This window comes from Myotis myotis, unplaced genomic scaffold (genome assembly GCF_014108235.1).
Source record: "Myotis myotis isolate mMyoMyo1 unplaced genomic scaffold, mMyoMyo1.p scaffold_m19_p_13, whole genome shotgun sequence".
In the NCBI taxonomy this organism is placed as follows: Eukaryota; Metazoa; Chordata; class Mammalia; order Chiroptera; family Vespertilionidae; genus Myotis; species Myotis myotis.
This window is the reverse complement of record NW_023416317.1, coordinates 53,862,504-53,878,272: the sequence shown is the minus strand read 5'-3', so window position 1 is coordinate 53,878,272 and position 15,769 is coordinate 53,862,504. Positions and strand designations below refer to the sequence as shown.

At 52.7% G+C, this 15,769-nt stretch overlaps 1 protein-coding gene across 10 annotated transcripts in view; it reads right to left on the bottom strand.

The window, feature by feature from the left end:
• Positions 1–739: 739 nt before the first annotated feature.
• Positions 740–15,769, bottom strand: part of CHL1 (cell adhesion molecule L1 like) — a 104,227-nt gene continuing 89,197 nt past the window's right edge. For 8 of the 10 annotated variants that reach the window (XM_036333331.1, XM_036333334.1, XM_036333333.1 and 5 more), the window contains 10 exons: positions 14,761–14,831; positions 13,810–14,032; positions 12,877–12,992; positions 12,553–12,757; positions 12,261–12,383; positions 11,261–11,440; positions 8,958–9,119; positions 7,935–8,066; positions 6,306–6,378; positions 740–4,372 (listed from right to left, as the gene is read on the bottom strand). In XM_036333331.1, coding sequence (XP_036189224.1) covers positions 4,156–4,372; positions 6,306–6,378; positions 7,935–8,066; positions 8,958–9,119; positions 11,261–11,440; positions 12,261–12,383; positions 12,553–12,757; positions 12,877–12,992; positions 13,810–14,032; positions 14,761–14,831 — 1,502 coding nt within the window. In that variant the 3' untranslated portion in view covers positions 740–4,155. The remainder of the gene's footprint in view (positions 4,373–6,305; positions 6,379–7,934; positions 8,067–8,957; positions 9,120–11,260; positions 11,441–12,260; positions 12,384–12,552; positions 12,758–12,876; positions 12,993–13,809; positions 14,033–14,760; positions 14,832–15,769) is intronic. The other 2 variants (XM_036333336.1, XM_036333337.1) reach the window with 1 other exon arrangement.

The window sequence follows — 15,769 nt, the reverse complement described above, 5'->3', positions numbered from 1 at the left end:
TGCTTTTCAGGTTGTCCCTTCCCACAGCTGAGGTGCATATACCACACTGTTTCCCCTGTGCATGTTGTGACCACGATCTAAAAGCCAAGTTCTCCTAAACATGATCAGTTAGTCAGCTTTGACCCCAAGCTCACCTTCCTTCAGCATTTCTGAGAGAATGTGAGGGGGGTGGAGAGGAAATGCACCAGTGTGGCTCGAGCCCGGGTTCTGCTCGATTCTGCCTCCGACCACTGGCCACGCTCACCAGGGAGCGTCTCTGGGCCTCCATTCTACAAAGAGAAGGCTGTCCCAGACGTCAACCGGTAACGTATGCAACGTGCTTAGTACACACACACCACTTTCAAAATTCACAGTTTCCAACAGATTGCCTGCTGAGCCCCACTGGGAGTCCCAGTTACCACCCGCCTTATCTGAAAGGACAGCCATTGGCCATTTTCTTGAAAAGTGACATTTCTGTGTTGTTTTACGAACAACCTGGTGAGCGTGCATTCGCCTCAGTTTTGCATTAACCTTCAGTATAGAACTTACGGCACAGGATATGTTGGAGATAGTGATGGTAAACTGTCTACTGTAAACAGGCATTCAAATAAAAACACTGTATCTATACTGCATTTATACCTCATTTATACTTTACAAAAATACACTTCGCTGATAATAGCCCAGGATCAGAGGCCACCGAAGGTAAGGTTGATATGCACATTCTGATTCTCGTCTGGACAGAAAAGAATACACATGTGTGTAGAGTTCATGAAGTCAAACTTTTATTTGGAAAGCTGGATCTCATGTATAATGAAAATAGTTTTAAACCGTACGTTTTCACAGGCATAGTACAAACACCACCTACAACACAAACACATTTCAATAAAGTTCAGCTATGAATATCAATCTAAGTTTAAAAAAAAAGCAATCTGGTAAGCCAGTGTACATACCTTTTACCTCTACTGATGACATCATCACAGAGTGTAAGCCACACAGCAAGGTCAGCTTCGCCTCCACATGCCCGCTGCCCCGCGGGAGCCCTCGGCGTCTAGCTACCACAGAGTACACACCAGGCCCTTAGGACCCACTCCACCTTGTGCCAGGAGCCCTATTTTAGTGGCATGTAAACAGAGCTAGGGTTTCGACGGGCAGCCGTGTTTTCAATGCTTAGAAAAGCCGAACAACATTTCTCATGATCGGTCTCTCTCTTTAGCTCATCTCCTCCATGAGTATAAAATAGGAAAAAATATTATGTGAGGCTTCCCGCACAATTCCATTGTGCTTTTTCATTTTTACAAACATGGGAAAATCCAAAATAGCAGACACCTTTACACAAGTAGAACAAACCCACCCAATTCACATCGGCTCATGAACATACGTGCAGAGCTCATGAGTCACTTCTGCGTAGCAAAGACCCTGCTTCATTCTCGTCTGACTGGTCATTTTTTTGATGGCGTGTGCGCATCACGCTGCTCACGGAACAGCGGATCTACTTTCTTTCCTGTAGGTTTGTTTTCCTATAAAAATATATTTATGTGCTCACAGGAAAGCGTTGCGTGGGTGTGCGTGGGGTGACTTTTCGATACGTCATCAGAGTATGGGTTTGCTGATCAAGTTCAAAGGCATCTACGCTTTTATTATTTTCAAATTTTTCTTCATAAAGAAGAACACCCTGTGACAAAGAGAAGGTAACTGAGATCATCGTTAGCACTTGAGAGTTGAGACCGTTTGAAGCAGAGGGGTCCAGCATGTGCCTGTGTTGGGGTTTCTGTACAAAGTCGGTGCTGGGACCGGGAGACAACTGCGGTCTCCCCAAGCCTGGGTCATTCCACCAAGAGTCCTCGCGAGAACACACAGCCTGTGACATCGAAGGAACATCGACCGTGGGTGCGAGAAAGTCAGCCTCGGATCTGGTCCTTCTGTGCGGAGGCTCCCAGGAGAAGAGGCCAGATGCGCGGAGAAGAGGTCACGGGAGATCCAGAAAGGCTGCCGAGGGCAGTCGCATGGCCCACGCCCCTTGGTTTGGGCCACTCAGAAGGGACCCCCCTGTTCCCCAGCTAAGGGAGCGCTAAGATTTCGGACAAGGAAACATGTGGCCACTGTGTGGGCTTCTAACGGGAGGTTATTGAATTCATCATAAACAGAGGCCTGATGACAAAGAACAGGAGCTGAAGTCGCCGAGAAACGAAACCCCCCGAGTCACGACCTTGGCCTCGTCAGGAGCCGGGGACCAGAACCCCCCCCGGAGAAGTCAGCACGTGAGGATCCTGCCTCCAGAAAGCGGGTCCTTAGAAACCAGATGCGGATGGAGCTCGGGGTGCCCCCCACGGGTGTGTGGGTCCCCATCCCCACGCAGGGTGAGGACCAAGGCTCCCCGCTGGAAACCTGTGCTGGGGGTGGGGCTGTGGGGGGGGCGCTCCGATCCTGACCCCTAAGTCGCTGTTTTAACTAAGACATTCTTTCCTGCCCATGCATTTTGGACGACACACGAGGTCTAAAACGACAGATAGATATAGGCAACAAACACCAAAGTCAAGGGATTCGCTAGAAGGGATGCCCACAGCCACAGCTCTGAAAAGGCAGAATCTGGGAACCAATTTGGCTTAAACACAATCAGGGGTTTTGTGGGGAGGGTAAGAGCTGTTTCCGCACATGGAGAGCTGAGCACTGGAGGTCGCTGACGCGCATGCACGAGCCTTCACACGCTTTCTTCACGTTTTCATGGACAATTTCGGGCGGATGGGCAGCCCACATGCCAGGCAATGAATTCCCTCACCTCGCGCTGATGTCGCCAGGAGAACACGGAACACGCCCCCAAGCATGGTCAGCCCGTGTTGGAGGGTCGTGTGTGAATGGCTTCCCTCGGGGCTGGGGTCAGAGCACACGCCCCCAACAAAACTTATGTTGAAAAATATGAAGACGTTCCCTCCACGTCTACAGGACGTGTTACTGTAAGACCCTGGGCGGAAGCCATGAAGAACAGAATCCGGGGGCTTTGTACAGAGCCGTCCGTGGGAGCCGCACGGCCCGGTGTGGCCCTGGGATGGTGGGCACAGCGTCCTTCATGTCCTCCCTCTCCCTCCAACCCCGCCTCCTACCGTGTGGATATCAACACGGCATGCACCACGCATTCGCAAGCAGATGCGGCGGACCATCAGGGAAACAGCAGAGGGGGGAGCCGTCACGTGGGAGTGCGGATGTCACGGAGCCACGCCTCGCCATCTTTCCTAAGACGGCCTGGGACGCGGCCTCTCCTGCAGCCGAATTTAGTCCAAGAAAAAACACCAACAGGACGTGTGCCGGGATCAGAGCCGATAGGAATGAGCAGTTCCCGCTGAGGCAGTTCGGCTGCTGTTGAAACAGGGCTGTCTCCGGGCGAATAGCGCTCAGCGAGTGCTAGCGGACCGTGCACTAAGACTTCTCCTAAACTTAAATAATAAACTCTGACTGCATACAGACAACCAACGGTTTTAATAAGACATTCATTGTCCTCTTTACACTTAAATAACCTGTGTGCTCCCCCATCTACCTTCTAACCTGTAGGGGAGCATCACCCAGACCCCCCTGCGAGAGCACACTCGTGCAAACGAGACCCCGTGGGGCCGCCACGTCTGTGCCAACGCGGCCGGTGGGGACGGAACACACTGACGGACACTTTGGATTCCTGGAGGTGGACCAAACACGGCTGTTCCGTGTTCTGCATGTTCAGCACCTGTAAAGAAAACGAACCAACAACAAGAGGCCCGCGGCGCTCAGGGCGTTGTTATTTTTCACGGCAGTGCTGTTTGCTCCACGTGGTCGCAGGGCGTGGGAGTCTGGCTGGAGCCTCTGGCAGTGCTGGGTCCCAGGTGCACGCTCTGGACCCGTGAGCCGACAGACAGGAGGTCGGTGGGAACCGCTGATGCCCACATGAGGCAGCCACGCTTGCAGGGGGAACACGGCCCACACATTTGGAGGCGACACGGGCAAGGGAAACGTGGCTCCCATGTGTGCCTCCCACACGTGGCAGTCACGCTTACAGGGGGACCGTGGCTCCCACACGTGGTGGCCACACGGGCAGGGGGAAGACGGCTCCCACAGGCAGTGGACATGCTCGCAGGGGGAGCGTGGCTCCCACGGGAATGGTCAGGCTCGCAGGGGGACGTGGCTCCCACGTGCGGCGCCCACGCGTGGCACTCACGCGCGCAGAGGGAAGGTGGCTGTGGAGCTGCCGTTGCTCTCCACTGAGCCCTTCTCCTTGGACCCTGCGTAGGCACCGATGAAGGACCCATCTTCGCTGAACAGGCCGTGGTCACCGTCCCCATAGGGGACCAGGCTGTCGGCGCTCTCCGTGGCCGCCAGGTCCCGCGTGAGGGATCGAAGGCTTCCCTTCAGGGGCTTCTCGTCGCTGTCGCTGGGGGAGAAGAGAGAGCAGGTCAGCAGCCTCGAACCGGAGCTGCTTCCGCAGAGCGAGGGTGGAGCAGAGCTCTGTGCTCAGGGTATCGTCACCATGGGAGACGGACACACAAACCCCAAAGGACACTTTCACAGACACGTTTCAAAAGTCACCACCCATCTGTGCCATTGAGCAACTGAGAAACTATTTTCCTTTTTAAAAAAATATATTTTTATTGATTTCAGAGAAGAAGGGAGAGGGAGAGAGAGATAGAAACATCAATGATGAGAGAGAATCATTGACCGGCTGCCTCCTGCACACCCCACACTGGGGATCGAGCCCACACCCCGGGCCTGTGCCCTGACTGGGAATCGAATCATGACCTCCTGTTCATAGGTCGACACTCAACCACTGAGCCAGGCCGGCCGGGCCTATTTCCCATTTTCCACAGCAGCTCTGCTCCCCTTATAGCCGGGAGCTCCCTGGGAAGCTGGGTGCCCTGCAGACACAGGACAGACGCTGCCTCCTTGGCTGTTCGAACATTGGAACTCAGGATCCCCAAGTCTCCACCTTCTGTCTTACCTTTGATCTGATATGTTCCCCCAAATCCTCCCCAAAATCACTCTTTGTTTAGGTTACTCAATGAAATTCTGTTTCTTATAACCAAAGAAGTTAATTTAATAGAGTGTATAAACTCAGGTTTGTTACATTTTTTTTTAAATGGCTGGCATTTTTAGAACATTAGCATCCTATACTTATGGTTTGGGTTTTATTCTTAAAAAAAAGCAACTCTGGCCCTGGCCTTGGTTGAGCATCACCCTGTGCACCAAAAAGTTGCCCTTCAATTCCTGGTCAGGACACATGCCTGGGTTGTGGGTTCCATCCCTGGTCAGGGTGGAAGGAAGGCAACCAGTCAATGTTTCTCTCTCTCTCTCTCCATCTCTCCAAGAATGTCCTTGGATAAGGATTAAAAAATGGTAATACTAGCCGAAACCGGTTTGGCTCAGTGGATAGAGCGTCGGCTTGCGGACTGAAAGGTCCCAGGTTCGATTCCGGTCAAGGGCATGTACCTGGGTTGCGGGCACATCCCCAGTAGGAGATGTGCAGGAGGCAGCTGATCGATGTTTCTCGCTCATCGATGTTTCTGACTCTCTATCTCTCTCCCTTCCTCTCTTTAAAAAATCAATAAAATATATTTTAAAAAAATGGTAATACTAATAAAAATATATCTTTAAAAGCAACTCTGAGTTAGTGAAATGTCTATAACGCAATACAGTCTCCTAAATTCCTGATCGGGGCTTACTTTCAGTACTAACGACGATCACACCGTAAGAAGTCGTCTAGCACCCTACACAGCTTTATGAAAGTGGAAAAGGAAGAACTGGAGAGATGTAGGTAGATGTGGGCGCACTTGGGAACGCGTGGCCGTCGGGCTGTGGGCCGGGGCACCGCCCTTCCCCACCGCATGGGACGCACTGTCGCCGAGGGGGCAGGAGTGATGTGTCGCGTGAGCCAGCGCTCAGGGCCCACGCTCGGCTCCTGGTCTGTGGGCGCCTCGGGGGCCCCTCCCGGCCAGGCACCTCCGTCACCCACACCCCAGAGCAGTGAGCTGGACACACAACTCGGCGGAAGCGCCGTCAGCTGCCCTGACTGATGCGGCCACCGGCTTGGGGCTGGGATTCTGCAGTGACCATGACAGAAGCCCTCGGGGCGGCCCCTGCTTGGGGCACAGGTGAGTGCCAGTCTCCACGCCTGGGACACGGTCTCCTGGGAGAAGGTGGGGACAGAGGGGTCTCCTGAGGAGCACCGTTCGGGGGAGGGGATGAGAGCGTGGTACCTGCTCCGAGGGCGCAGGGGAGGCGTGCGGGTGCCGCCGCTGGGCCTGCCCCTGCGACCTGAGGACCTGAGGAGCGCCTGCCCCTGGGCCGTGCGGGGCGGGCGTCACGCTCACCTGTAGTCACCAAAGGTCTCATCTTTCCCCGACTGGACGTCCGGGTCCGGGTGCAGGTCCTCCTTGTCTTTCACTGAAGAAAAGAGAGAGAAGCGAACAATGCAAACGTGTTTAAAGGCGCGTCAGCCGCGAGGCTGGGCGGGGCGGCCCGTAACCTCCGCGGAGCTCACACCGCCCGAGGCGGCCGCGTGGGGTGTGTCTGTGGTTGACTCTCCCACCGCCCGTGGCCTCGTAAAGGAAAACAGGGGTTTTCGGGGTTCTCCCTCTTTGCCATCGAGCCCTGGCACGTTGCCGGGTTCCATGTATTCACTCTTCACTCTGTGGGTCCGAGGCTCGGCCGTGGCCTCTGAGGAACCAGTGGCCACGCCCACCCCGTGCTCTCCTAACCTTCTGGAAGATGCCACAGGCTCACCTCAGGGCCCTGTCACTACGCTACAGAGAACAAACGTCAATTATTGACCCGGCTGCCGTGGCTGAGTGTCAGCCTATGACCGGGAGGTCATGGTTCAATTCCTGGTCAGGGCACATGCCCAGGTTGAGGGTTTGATCCCAGTGGGGAGTGTGCAGAAGGCAGCCGATCCATGATTCTCTCTCATCATTGATGTTTCTATCTTTCCCTCTCCCTTCCTCTCTGAAATCAATAAAAATATTTTTTTTAAAAAAGAGAGTGTCGTAAGTGTTTCCCTCCACGTCCTGCGTGGTTCAGGGTTCGGGTCTGGAAGAGGAGCCGCACAACAAATGAAAAAGAAAAGACACAAGATAATTTGGGAATATTGGGGGACCAGGCGGCAAGTCCAACTCAAGAGAAAGGACGTCCACTGTGCTCAGGCCTCACCAAGCTTTTTATAGTGAGGGGTAAGCAAGGTAGTGGTTACCAAAGTTACACTTTTCTTGTGAGTTTCACTTGTTTACACCATGGTTATACTTCCTGCACTTCCTCAGCCCATTAGCTTCCCAGATAAGATCTAGGGAGTGTTATAAGGTCAAGCCTAATTATGCTAAGAGGACTGTGCCCTCTAAGTTAGGACTTGTTTGTGACTTTACCAACAGGTCAGTCCAAGGCTTAACCCTATATCAGTTTTCCACAGAGAGAAGCTGGGAAGCATTGTAAGTCTCCTTAGGGCCCATGTTAAGTACTAGAAACTGGAAAGTGTGTAACCACCTGGAGACAACGTCCCCCTTGGCCAGTTAACATAGGAATGGTTTCTCCTCACAGCACACTGTATCTCTAATGTACTCATGTAAATTTAACCTATATGTGTAATTAGAAGAATAAGAGACATCTCTGAAGAGTGCCCCCTAGAGAGTAATATTTAATCAATTGGAAGCTCTATTAAAAATAAACTTATTTGTTCGTTTGTTGCTTTTTAATTTATATTTCGCATAGGAGTGAAATCAATCACCTGGCTCTTGTCCTTTTCCGTCTGACCTATTCCACTTGGCATGACTCCCAAGACTCACCCATGTTGTCACAAATGGCGGCGTCCCACCTTTTTCAGGGCTGCGTAGTATTCCACTGTGTATAGGTACCATGTCTACGTCAGCCACTCGTCCCTCAGAGGAGGCTGGGGCTGTTTCTGTGAGTGTATTGCTGCCCCAGTAAACATAAAAGAAAGAGGAGCCTCCTACCTGAGTACTTCCCACCTCGGTTCCTCTTCACGAAGCAGATGGTCAGCAGCACGAGGGTGAGGACGGCGATGGCGCCCATCAGCCCGATGAACCAGCCCTGCGTGGCGATGTCGTCATACAAGCCCGCGTACTCTGCACACAGAAGTCACACACTGAGGGCCCGAGAGCCAGCCGCACTGCGCCCCTTTGGGGGAAGTGACCCCTCATTTACAAACACACAAAACAGCATCCGTTTTGTGTCTCCTTCCAGGGACCCTGGCGGGAAGGGGACCGGGAGGACACTTCCCGGGGAGAACGCGGACACAGGGCGCGTTCTGACTGGGAACGGCCCCTCTGGCCGGGTCTGAGTGTGAGGACAGAAGGCGGGGGACAGGCAGGCGGGCAAGGTGAGCACGCAGCGGCGGAAGCACCAAGCAGAAGCCGCCTCGGGCACTGCAGGTTGCCATGGTGATGCTGGGGTCCGAGTTCCTCTTGGTTTCCTTTTTAGTTTTTGTTATTCATGCGTGTTAATAAGCAGGAGCTAGCTTAGGCAACTATTCCAGAAGGAGCAGCCAGGGCGAGGGCTCCGCGGGAAGCTTTCCACTGGGACAGTTTTAAACGCTACGCTGACGCCCTGGCCGGTCGGCTCGGTGGATAGAATGCCGGCCTGCGGACTGAAGGGTCCCCAGTTCGATTCCGGTCCAGGGCACGTGCCTCGGTTGCAGGCTCCTCCCCAGCCCAGGCCCCGGTCAGGGCGCGTGCAGGAGGCAACCCATCCATGTGTTTCTCTCACATCGATCTTTCTCTCGGTCTTTCCCTCTCTCTTCCACTCTCTCTCAAAACCAATGGAAAACTATCCTCGGGTGAGGGTTTAAAAATACCAAATAAGTAAACAAAAATCTGCTATGCGAAACGAATGGAAACTGCCTTCTTACAGCCAATACCCTGCACACTTTTACCTCCAATGTGGGGAGTGGGGGCACCTAACCATCTACAGGACGCAGATGGGCCGTCCGAGGCCGCCCCAGCAATCCCACTTCTCACCTCTCCCTCTGGCCTCAATCACATCTTCAAAAATGCTATTGTTCCCAACCCAGTTCTTAGGCAGGAGGCGGACTGCGTGTTCGGCTCCGGGCTCAGGCACCTCGGGGGGGTGAACCTTTTCAGTGGCGTTCACTCCTTCTGGGAGCTTCCCAAGACCTCTGCCTGAGGAACGTACACGGGGAGAGCACAGGAACCGTGAGCGTGGCGAAGCGGGCGGAAAGGTGGAAACAGAGAGAGTGTTAATCGAGACAAAAAAGAGAGCCACTGGTAGCACCGTTTCCCCTGAGACAGTCCTTGAATTACCAGGAGGATCAATACAATGGACGTGTCCTATGTTCTTTTTAGTATGTTGAAGCTCGGTAAATGCCATGAGCTGGATGCACGTCCTATTGGGATGCGTACAAGCTGATAAGTAGACCCTGTACATACTAGTGAGTCTAACCTGGTCAGGAGAACGGTTCAAAACCAAACATGGACCTAAAAAAAACTGCACTGTCATTTTGCGGAATTTGAACTTTACACGCCTCGCAGGAGACGGAGTATGGCCTTGAAGGCTTATAATTGGAAGCACAGCCATCTTCACTCTATGCTACTTCTTTCCTCCTTGCTCTTCTCCATAAATATTGATGGAGCGGCATCCGAATATGGCCACACATCAAGTGCGGCACATTTGTAGGGACTCAAGCTACAGAAAGTGCAGGTTTCCAGGTACATTTAATCAAAAGGCACCGAGGCTGGGACGTGCTCTGAGAAATGGACACTTTCCAAAGAAAAACATGAATATGCCACATAGTCATCGTAAAAACTCATCGTTGCAGGTAAAAATATGAGCCAAGTGTGATTAAAAGATACATTTAATTTCTGGCCTTGCAACAAACGATCCAAAATACCTATTTTTGCTAAGAATCAAATCAACAGACTAAATGGAAACCGGAAAATGTTAATAACTTATTCGGAAGTAAAATATATTCCCGATGTCGAGGGGTCAGGAAACGCTGTTTTCAATGGGATGCGATGTGACGTGCTGAGTGTTAGTTATAACGCTCCCACAGAGGAGGAAGCGATGCCGAGTTTCTGATGACAAAGGGCCTCCCTCGCTACCGACGGCCCCTGACCAGTGGCATTAGGGAGCAGAGAGGTTAAGACTGAGCACCATCGAAACAGAGGCAGTTAGTTTTGACTCTGAGAAACCATTAAGGAGCACAAGCTTTTGAAAAACAGAGAAGCAGGTGTTTTGTTCAAACCATTAAAGGCACACAGAAGCCCATTTCTGACGAATCCATCTTTTCCCTCTGAGATTATGGACCGTGGACGTCGGAGTGACAACCAGACAATAACCAGAAAGAAGGCAGACCCCGTGCTCTGAACGCGTGTGCTGTCGGGCAGAGCAAGAAGAAGGAGACGCAGGAAGAGATCCCACTCGGACAAAAGGTATCATTTTGGGAGGGTTCCGTGATATCGAGATACAGCTCCTCAGAGGAAATGCACATGTGTGTTTTCCCAAAGACTGCACCGGAACCCAGCGGGAGGGGTTCCCGCCATCTCCCTTTCCTGCTTCCCGTCCCCAGATATCCCTCCAGGTCCGACGGCGGGGACCTCACACAGGCCTCCGTCCTCACTCTACTTTCTCATTTCTCTCCCGAGGCCCTGCTGGTGTCAGGGTAAGCTTAGCGAAAACACGGCTCAAATCGTGGTTGGAGAAATAACTTGGGGAGACATGGTTCTGAGTTGGAAAAAGAAAAGTGCAATTAAATTAGAAAAACTGTGCAAATGAAACCAGACTGGTGGGCCATTTCCACGTCAGATATGCGACACCAGCCACTGGACAGAAACATAAAACTGGTACGTGAGTCAGCATGAGCAGGGGTCCGACACGTGTAGGGAAGTGACATGTACTAGATCAGCGTTGCACATCGTCTACCAGGGCAAGAGATAATTTTTTTTTTTTAGTCTGGAAACATTTCCAAAAGGAAAACATCCTCCTACTAACCTTATGAATGACTTCATGCCCTCACGTCCCCTATTTGCATTAAGTCACACGGTAGCCCCTGACCTCATATACTAGTACACGGAGCTCCCGCTGGACGACTGTCGTGTAGAAACCATACACTGAATCGATGTGAACTTCACGAACAAGAGAGATACATTCTGGGCCTATGTGGGTGGAGAACAGGAGGGGACAGCCCGAGGTCACGGATCCCCGATTTGCACGACTAGCAGGCTAGCCCGGGCGCTCCTTCCTCGCTCCTTCCTCGGCGTAAATATCACGAGTGCAGATGTGTCCTCCCAGCTCCTGTACTTACTGCCCTCGCCCAACGTGGCGGTTTCCTCCGTGATGGGCTTCCCGCAGCCCCTGGACGTGCAAGCCCTCACGTAGAATTTGTACTTGGTGGTGGCGTTGAGGTTCGACAGCCGCCAGCTGGGCTTGGACGGGGCGGTGATGCTGACGTCATTTAGCTCTCCGATCTCATCGGTGTCGTTTACTAGGAGACAAAGAACCATGCCTTAGCCCCGGCCGCGTGGCTCAGTGGTTGAGCGTCCACCTATGAACTAGGAGGTCAAGGTTCGATTCCTGGTCAGGGCACATGTCCGGGTTGCAGGCTCGATCCCCAGCATGAGGCATGCAGGAGGCAGCCAATCAGTGATTCTCTCTCATCATGAATGTTTCTCTCTCTCTATCCCTTTCTCTTCATTCTCTGACATTAAAAATAAATAAATTGTTTTTTAAAAAGAACCATCATACAAGTGACGCTGCCCTTAGCTTTGCTTCTCTGCATGCCTGGGGCCCGCCCAGCACTGAATGGCTGCCACCTCACTTCATTCTCCGAGGCTGACGTAATCACCGTGCAAGGGCGAACTGGAGTCCTGCTGGATGGATGGAGAGCTAGTCACGGCTAGAAGTACCTGATAGATAAACATGGCACACATGTTCCCTGCTACCCGCTGGCGTGTTGATTTTGCTAACCCCGGGTTCGGAAAACCTTTTGGAAAGGGACTAGACTGTAAATATGTCGGCCTTTGGGATCCCCACAGCCTCTGTCGTAACGACTCAACGTGGACACTGTCATGAGAAAGCGCTCTGGACAAATATAAACAAACGGACGTGGCTGTGTTCCGATAAAGTTTCCTTCAGAAAACCCGGCGGCAGGCGGGCTGTGCCTCCGCGCCAGTCCTACAGGCCCCGCACACCACGGAGCTCGCCGCCTGTGGGACGGTCACAAGGCCTCCGCAGAGCGGGCCAAACGCTCCACACACCACGGACACACCGGCTGGGGGGTGAATCCGGCTCCAGTGTCTACCTACTTATCTGGTACTGCAGCAGGTAGCCAGTGAGGTTTCCGTTCAGCTTCCTGGGTGGCCCCCAGGCCAAGGTGGCCGTGTCCTTGTCCACTTTGATGACCTTGAGGAAGGTTGGCTGTTCGGGTACTGAAAACAGGAACAGGCACTTGGAAAGTTAACAACGACAACCCGCAGCCCCACGCGTTGTCATTTCCCACTGAAATCGAGACGCAAACTCGTGGATCACAGATTCGCTACCATCGGTTCAGCCCCGGGGCCACCCCGCGTGGGCACAGTCCCCAGGGCCGCCCCTCACCTCCTTCCGGCGTCTGGAAGACGTAGGGCTCGCTCTCGGGACCAGCGCCCTTGGCGTTGAAGGCCAGGACGGTCAGGTGGAACTCGCTGAAGGCGTCCAGCGCGGGCAGCATGCCTGAGCTCCTCTGGCCCGGGAACCGCAGGATGCTCACCTCTTTGGGGAGCGATCGCCCGTCTGCCAGGCTTTTCGTCTTCCACCAGTTTATCTGCAATGGAAACGGGAGCCCGTCACCCTGCTGGCCGGCTGGCCTGGGCTCTGGGCTCCCTCCAGAAGCAGCTGGGGTGCAGGAAAGGCAGTCGGCACGAGAAGGAAGCGGGGAGGAACCTGGTATCCTTTCAGACGCCCGTGCACTCTGTCCTTCGGCACCGAGGACCAGGTCACCTTCGCCAGCGTGCTGTTCACTACGTCCACGCCGTGGATCACCGGGGCCGCGTCGGGGTCTGCGGGCACGAGAGGGAGGTCAGGTCTCGATAGCCCCGAACATGGCTACTGGGACACATTCAAAGCTGATTTTTCACCCGGACAGCATGGCTCAGAGGTTGACTGTCGATCTATGAACCAGGAGGTCATGGTTCAATGCCAAGTAGGGGCACATGCCCGGGTTGCAGGCTTGATCCCCAGCTGGGGACCTGCATAAGGTGGCTGATCAATGGTTCTCTCTCATCACTGATGTTTCTATCTCTTTCTCTCTCTCCCTCTCCTTTCCTCTCTGAGATCAATAAAAATGTATTTTTAAAAAAGCTGATTTTTCACGAGGTGGAATCTCAGAAAAGCTCTGCTGTGGAGCCGGTTCCCAGGGAACCAGGAGGTTCTCACCCCAAAGGGGTGTGTCGGTCCACAAGGTGGGCATGGAACAGGAGGCAGGGCAGAGGGCAAGGCATGGGGCAGGAGGCGGGGCGCGGGGCACGGGGCAGGGGCTGGGCAGGGGGCTGGGAACAAGGTCCTTGACGTGTGAGGGCAAAGGCGACTGGAAACCGAGGACAGTTCTGCTGCGTAACCCACTGTGGGGATGACGGCAGGCCTTTGCTTTTCAATATAGAAATAGCTTTCTCGGGGATTACAGAGAATGAAAACCTCCCTCACAGGTCCTTACACTCTGCACCGACCGATCGCATGCCCCGCCCTCAACCCTAAGGAGGAACCACAGTCCAGTTCCCGAGCCCCTCCTGCAGCCGGAACCCTCCCCGCAGGCAGAGGCTGCTGGAACGTCATGCTCCCTGCAGAAATGAAAGGGGCCGAGTCCGAGGAGTCACTCACAGTCTTCCCCGGAGTAGAGCACCACGGACTGGGGCTGGGGGCCGGCGCCCAGGTGGTTGAGGGCTTGGACCTGGACCTCGTAGGGGGCGTAGACGGCCGGCGTCATCACCCGGAGGCTGTGCTCTCGGACTGTCTCCTCTTCCCACTCCCCTGAGGCCCCCAGGGGCTTCCAGGCCACTCTGTACTCCAGCCCCGGCCCGTTCTGCTCCGTGGACTTGAGAGGCTAAAGCAGAGGCGGGACACGTCAGTGACACGGACACGCACTCGGGATGGTAACAGTGTGGTGTGAGACAGGCTGCACAGCCGGTCCCCTCCGGGGAGAGCTCACCCCCTCTTCCGTTAGCAACTGGGGTGAGCACTGCTGCCACTCTGCGAAGTTTGCAAGTTAGTCCCTCGCCTCCTCTCATCTCAAGAGTCCCACAGTTTAGAGGCTTGGCTTCTATCCTTGGGGTTAAGTCTAACTTTTCATAAGAAAGAATCAACTAAGAAACTCTACCCAGCCTGCCAATGTGGCTCAGTGGTTGAGCATTGACCTATGAACCAGGAGGTCATGGTTCCATTCCGGGTCAGGCCACATGCCCAGGTTTCTGGCTCGATCCCCAGTAAGGGGGCATGTAGGAGGCAGCCAACCAATGATTCTCTCTCATCAATGTTTCTATCTCTCATTCTCCCTTCTTCTCTCTAAAAAATCAAGAAATTCCACCCAGTTTTGAGTCTTGTTCTAGCCCGAATAACCTTCTTTAAATTATTTGCTGCCATAAAACTCTTTTTCACAATACTGAAATCCCAATGTTCTTTAACACAAACAAATAAAATGTATTCATAAAATATGATAGTATAATCTAAATAGCTTATCTCCCTTTTCTTAGAAAATACTGTCCTATCCTTGTTCTTAGCAAACTGACCTGAGAGAGAAAAAGAACACAAAGAAACACGGTGAAGAATACACACCTCCCACTTGATAACCATTTCCTTGGGCTGAGAGGCTTGAACCCTTATGTTTTGTGGATTCTTGTCTGGAGCTGGAAAATGACAAGCATTAAATTTTTTTTCCCATTGTATACCTATAGACAAATCATCATATTGTCCCCCCGTAAATAAATATATTAAATAACTGATATATTTATTGATTCCTATCAAGCTTAGTCCCTAAAAAGATTTAAGATAGCATTATTGAAATATAATTGACATGTAACATTGTGTAAGTTTAAGGTGGGCAATGTAATGAGTTGACGATATACGTCTATATTCAAATATGGACATACATTTTATGCGTATCTATACATATAAAAGCCTAAGTGACTGAACGACCGAACGACCGGTCGCTATGACACACACTGACCACCAGGGGACAGATGCTCAACACACAAGATTGGGCTCCCTCCTGTCTGGATCAGGCCTGCGGGGATCGGGCCAAAACCGGCTATCCGACATCCCCCGGGAGGTCCCAGATTGCGAGAGGATGCAGGCCAGGCCGAGGGACCCCACTGGTGTACGAATCCATATACTGGGCCTCTAGGATGTATATACTGCAAGATGATTACCACAATGATTTTAGTTAGCTCATCCATTGCCTCCCATGAGGCAGCTTGAAAACATGTATTTTATTTAAAGGAGTGAAGTCCTGTTCCTGAAGTCATACTTATTCCCTGGAGAGCAGCAGATGGTTTACTTCCATGTGTCTTAATTTTAAAACTGCTCTTCCAATTTGGCTCAGTGGATGGAGCACCGGCGGGCGGATTGAAGGGTCCCAGGTTCGATTCTGGTGAAGGGCACATACCTCAGTTGCAGGCTTGATTCTTGCCCCTGGTTGGGGCACATGAGGGAGGCAACCAATGTGTCTCTCTCACTTCGATGTTTCTCTCTCTGTCTCTGCCCCTCCTTCCCTTCCACTCTCTCTAAAAATCAATGGAAAAATACCCTCGGGTGAGGGTTAACAAAAAACAAAGAAACAAACGAA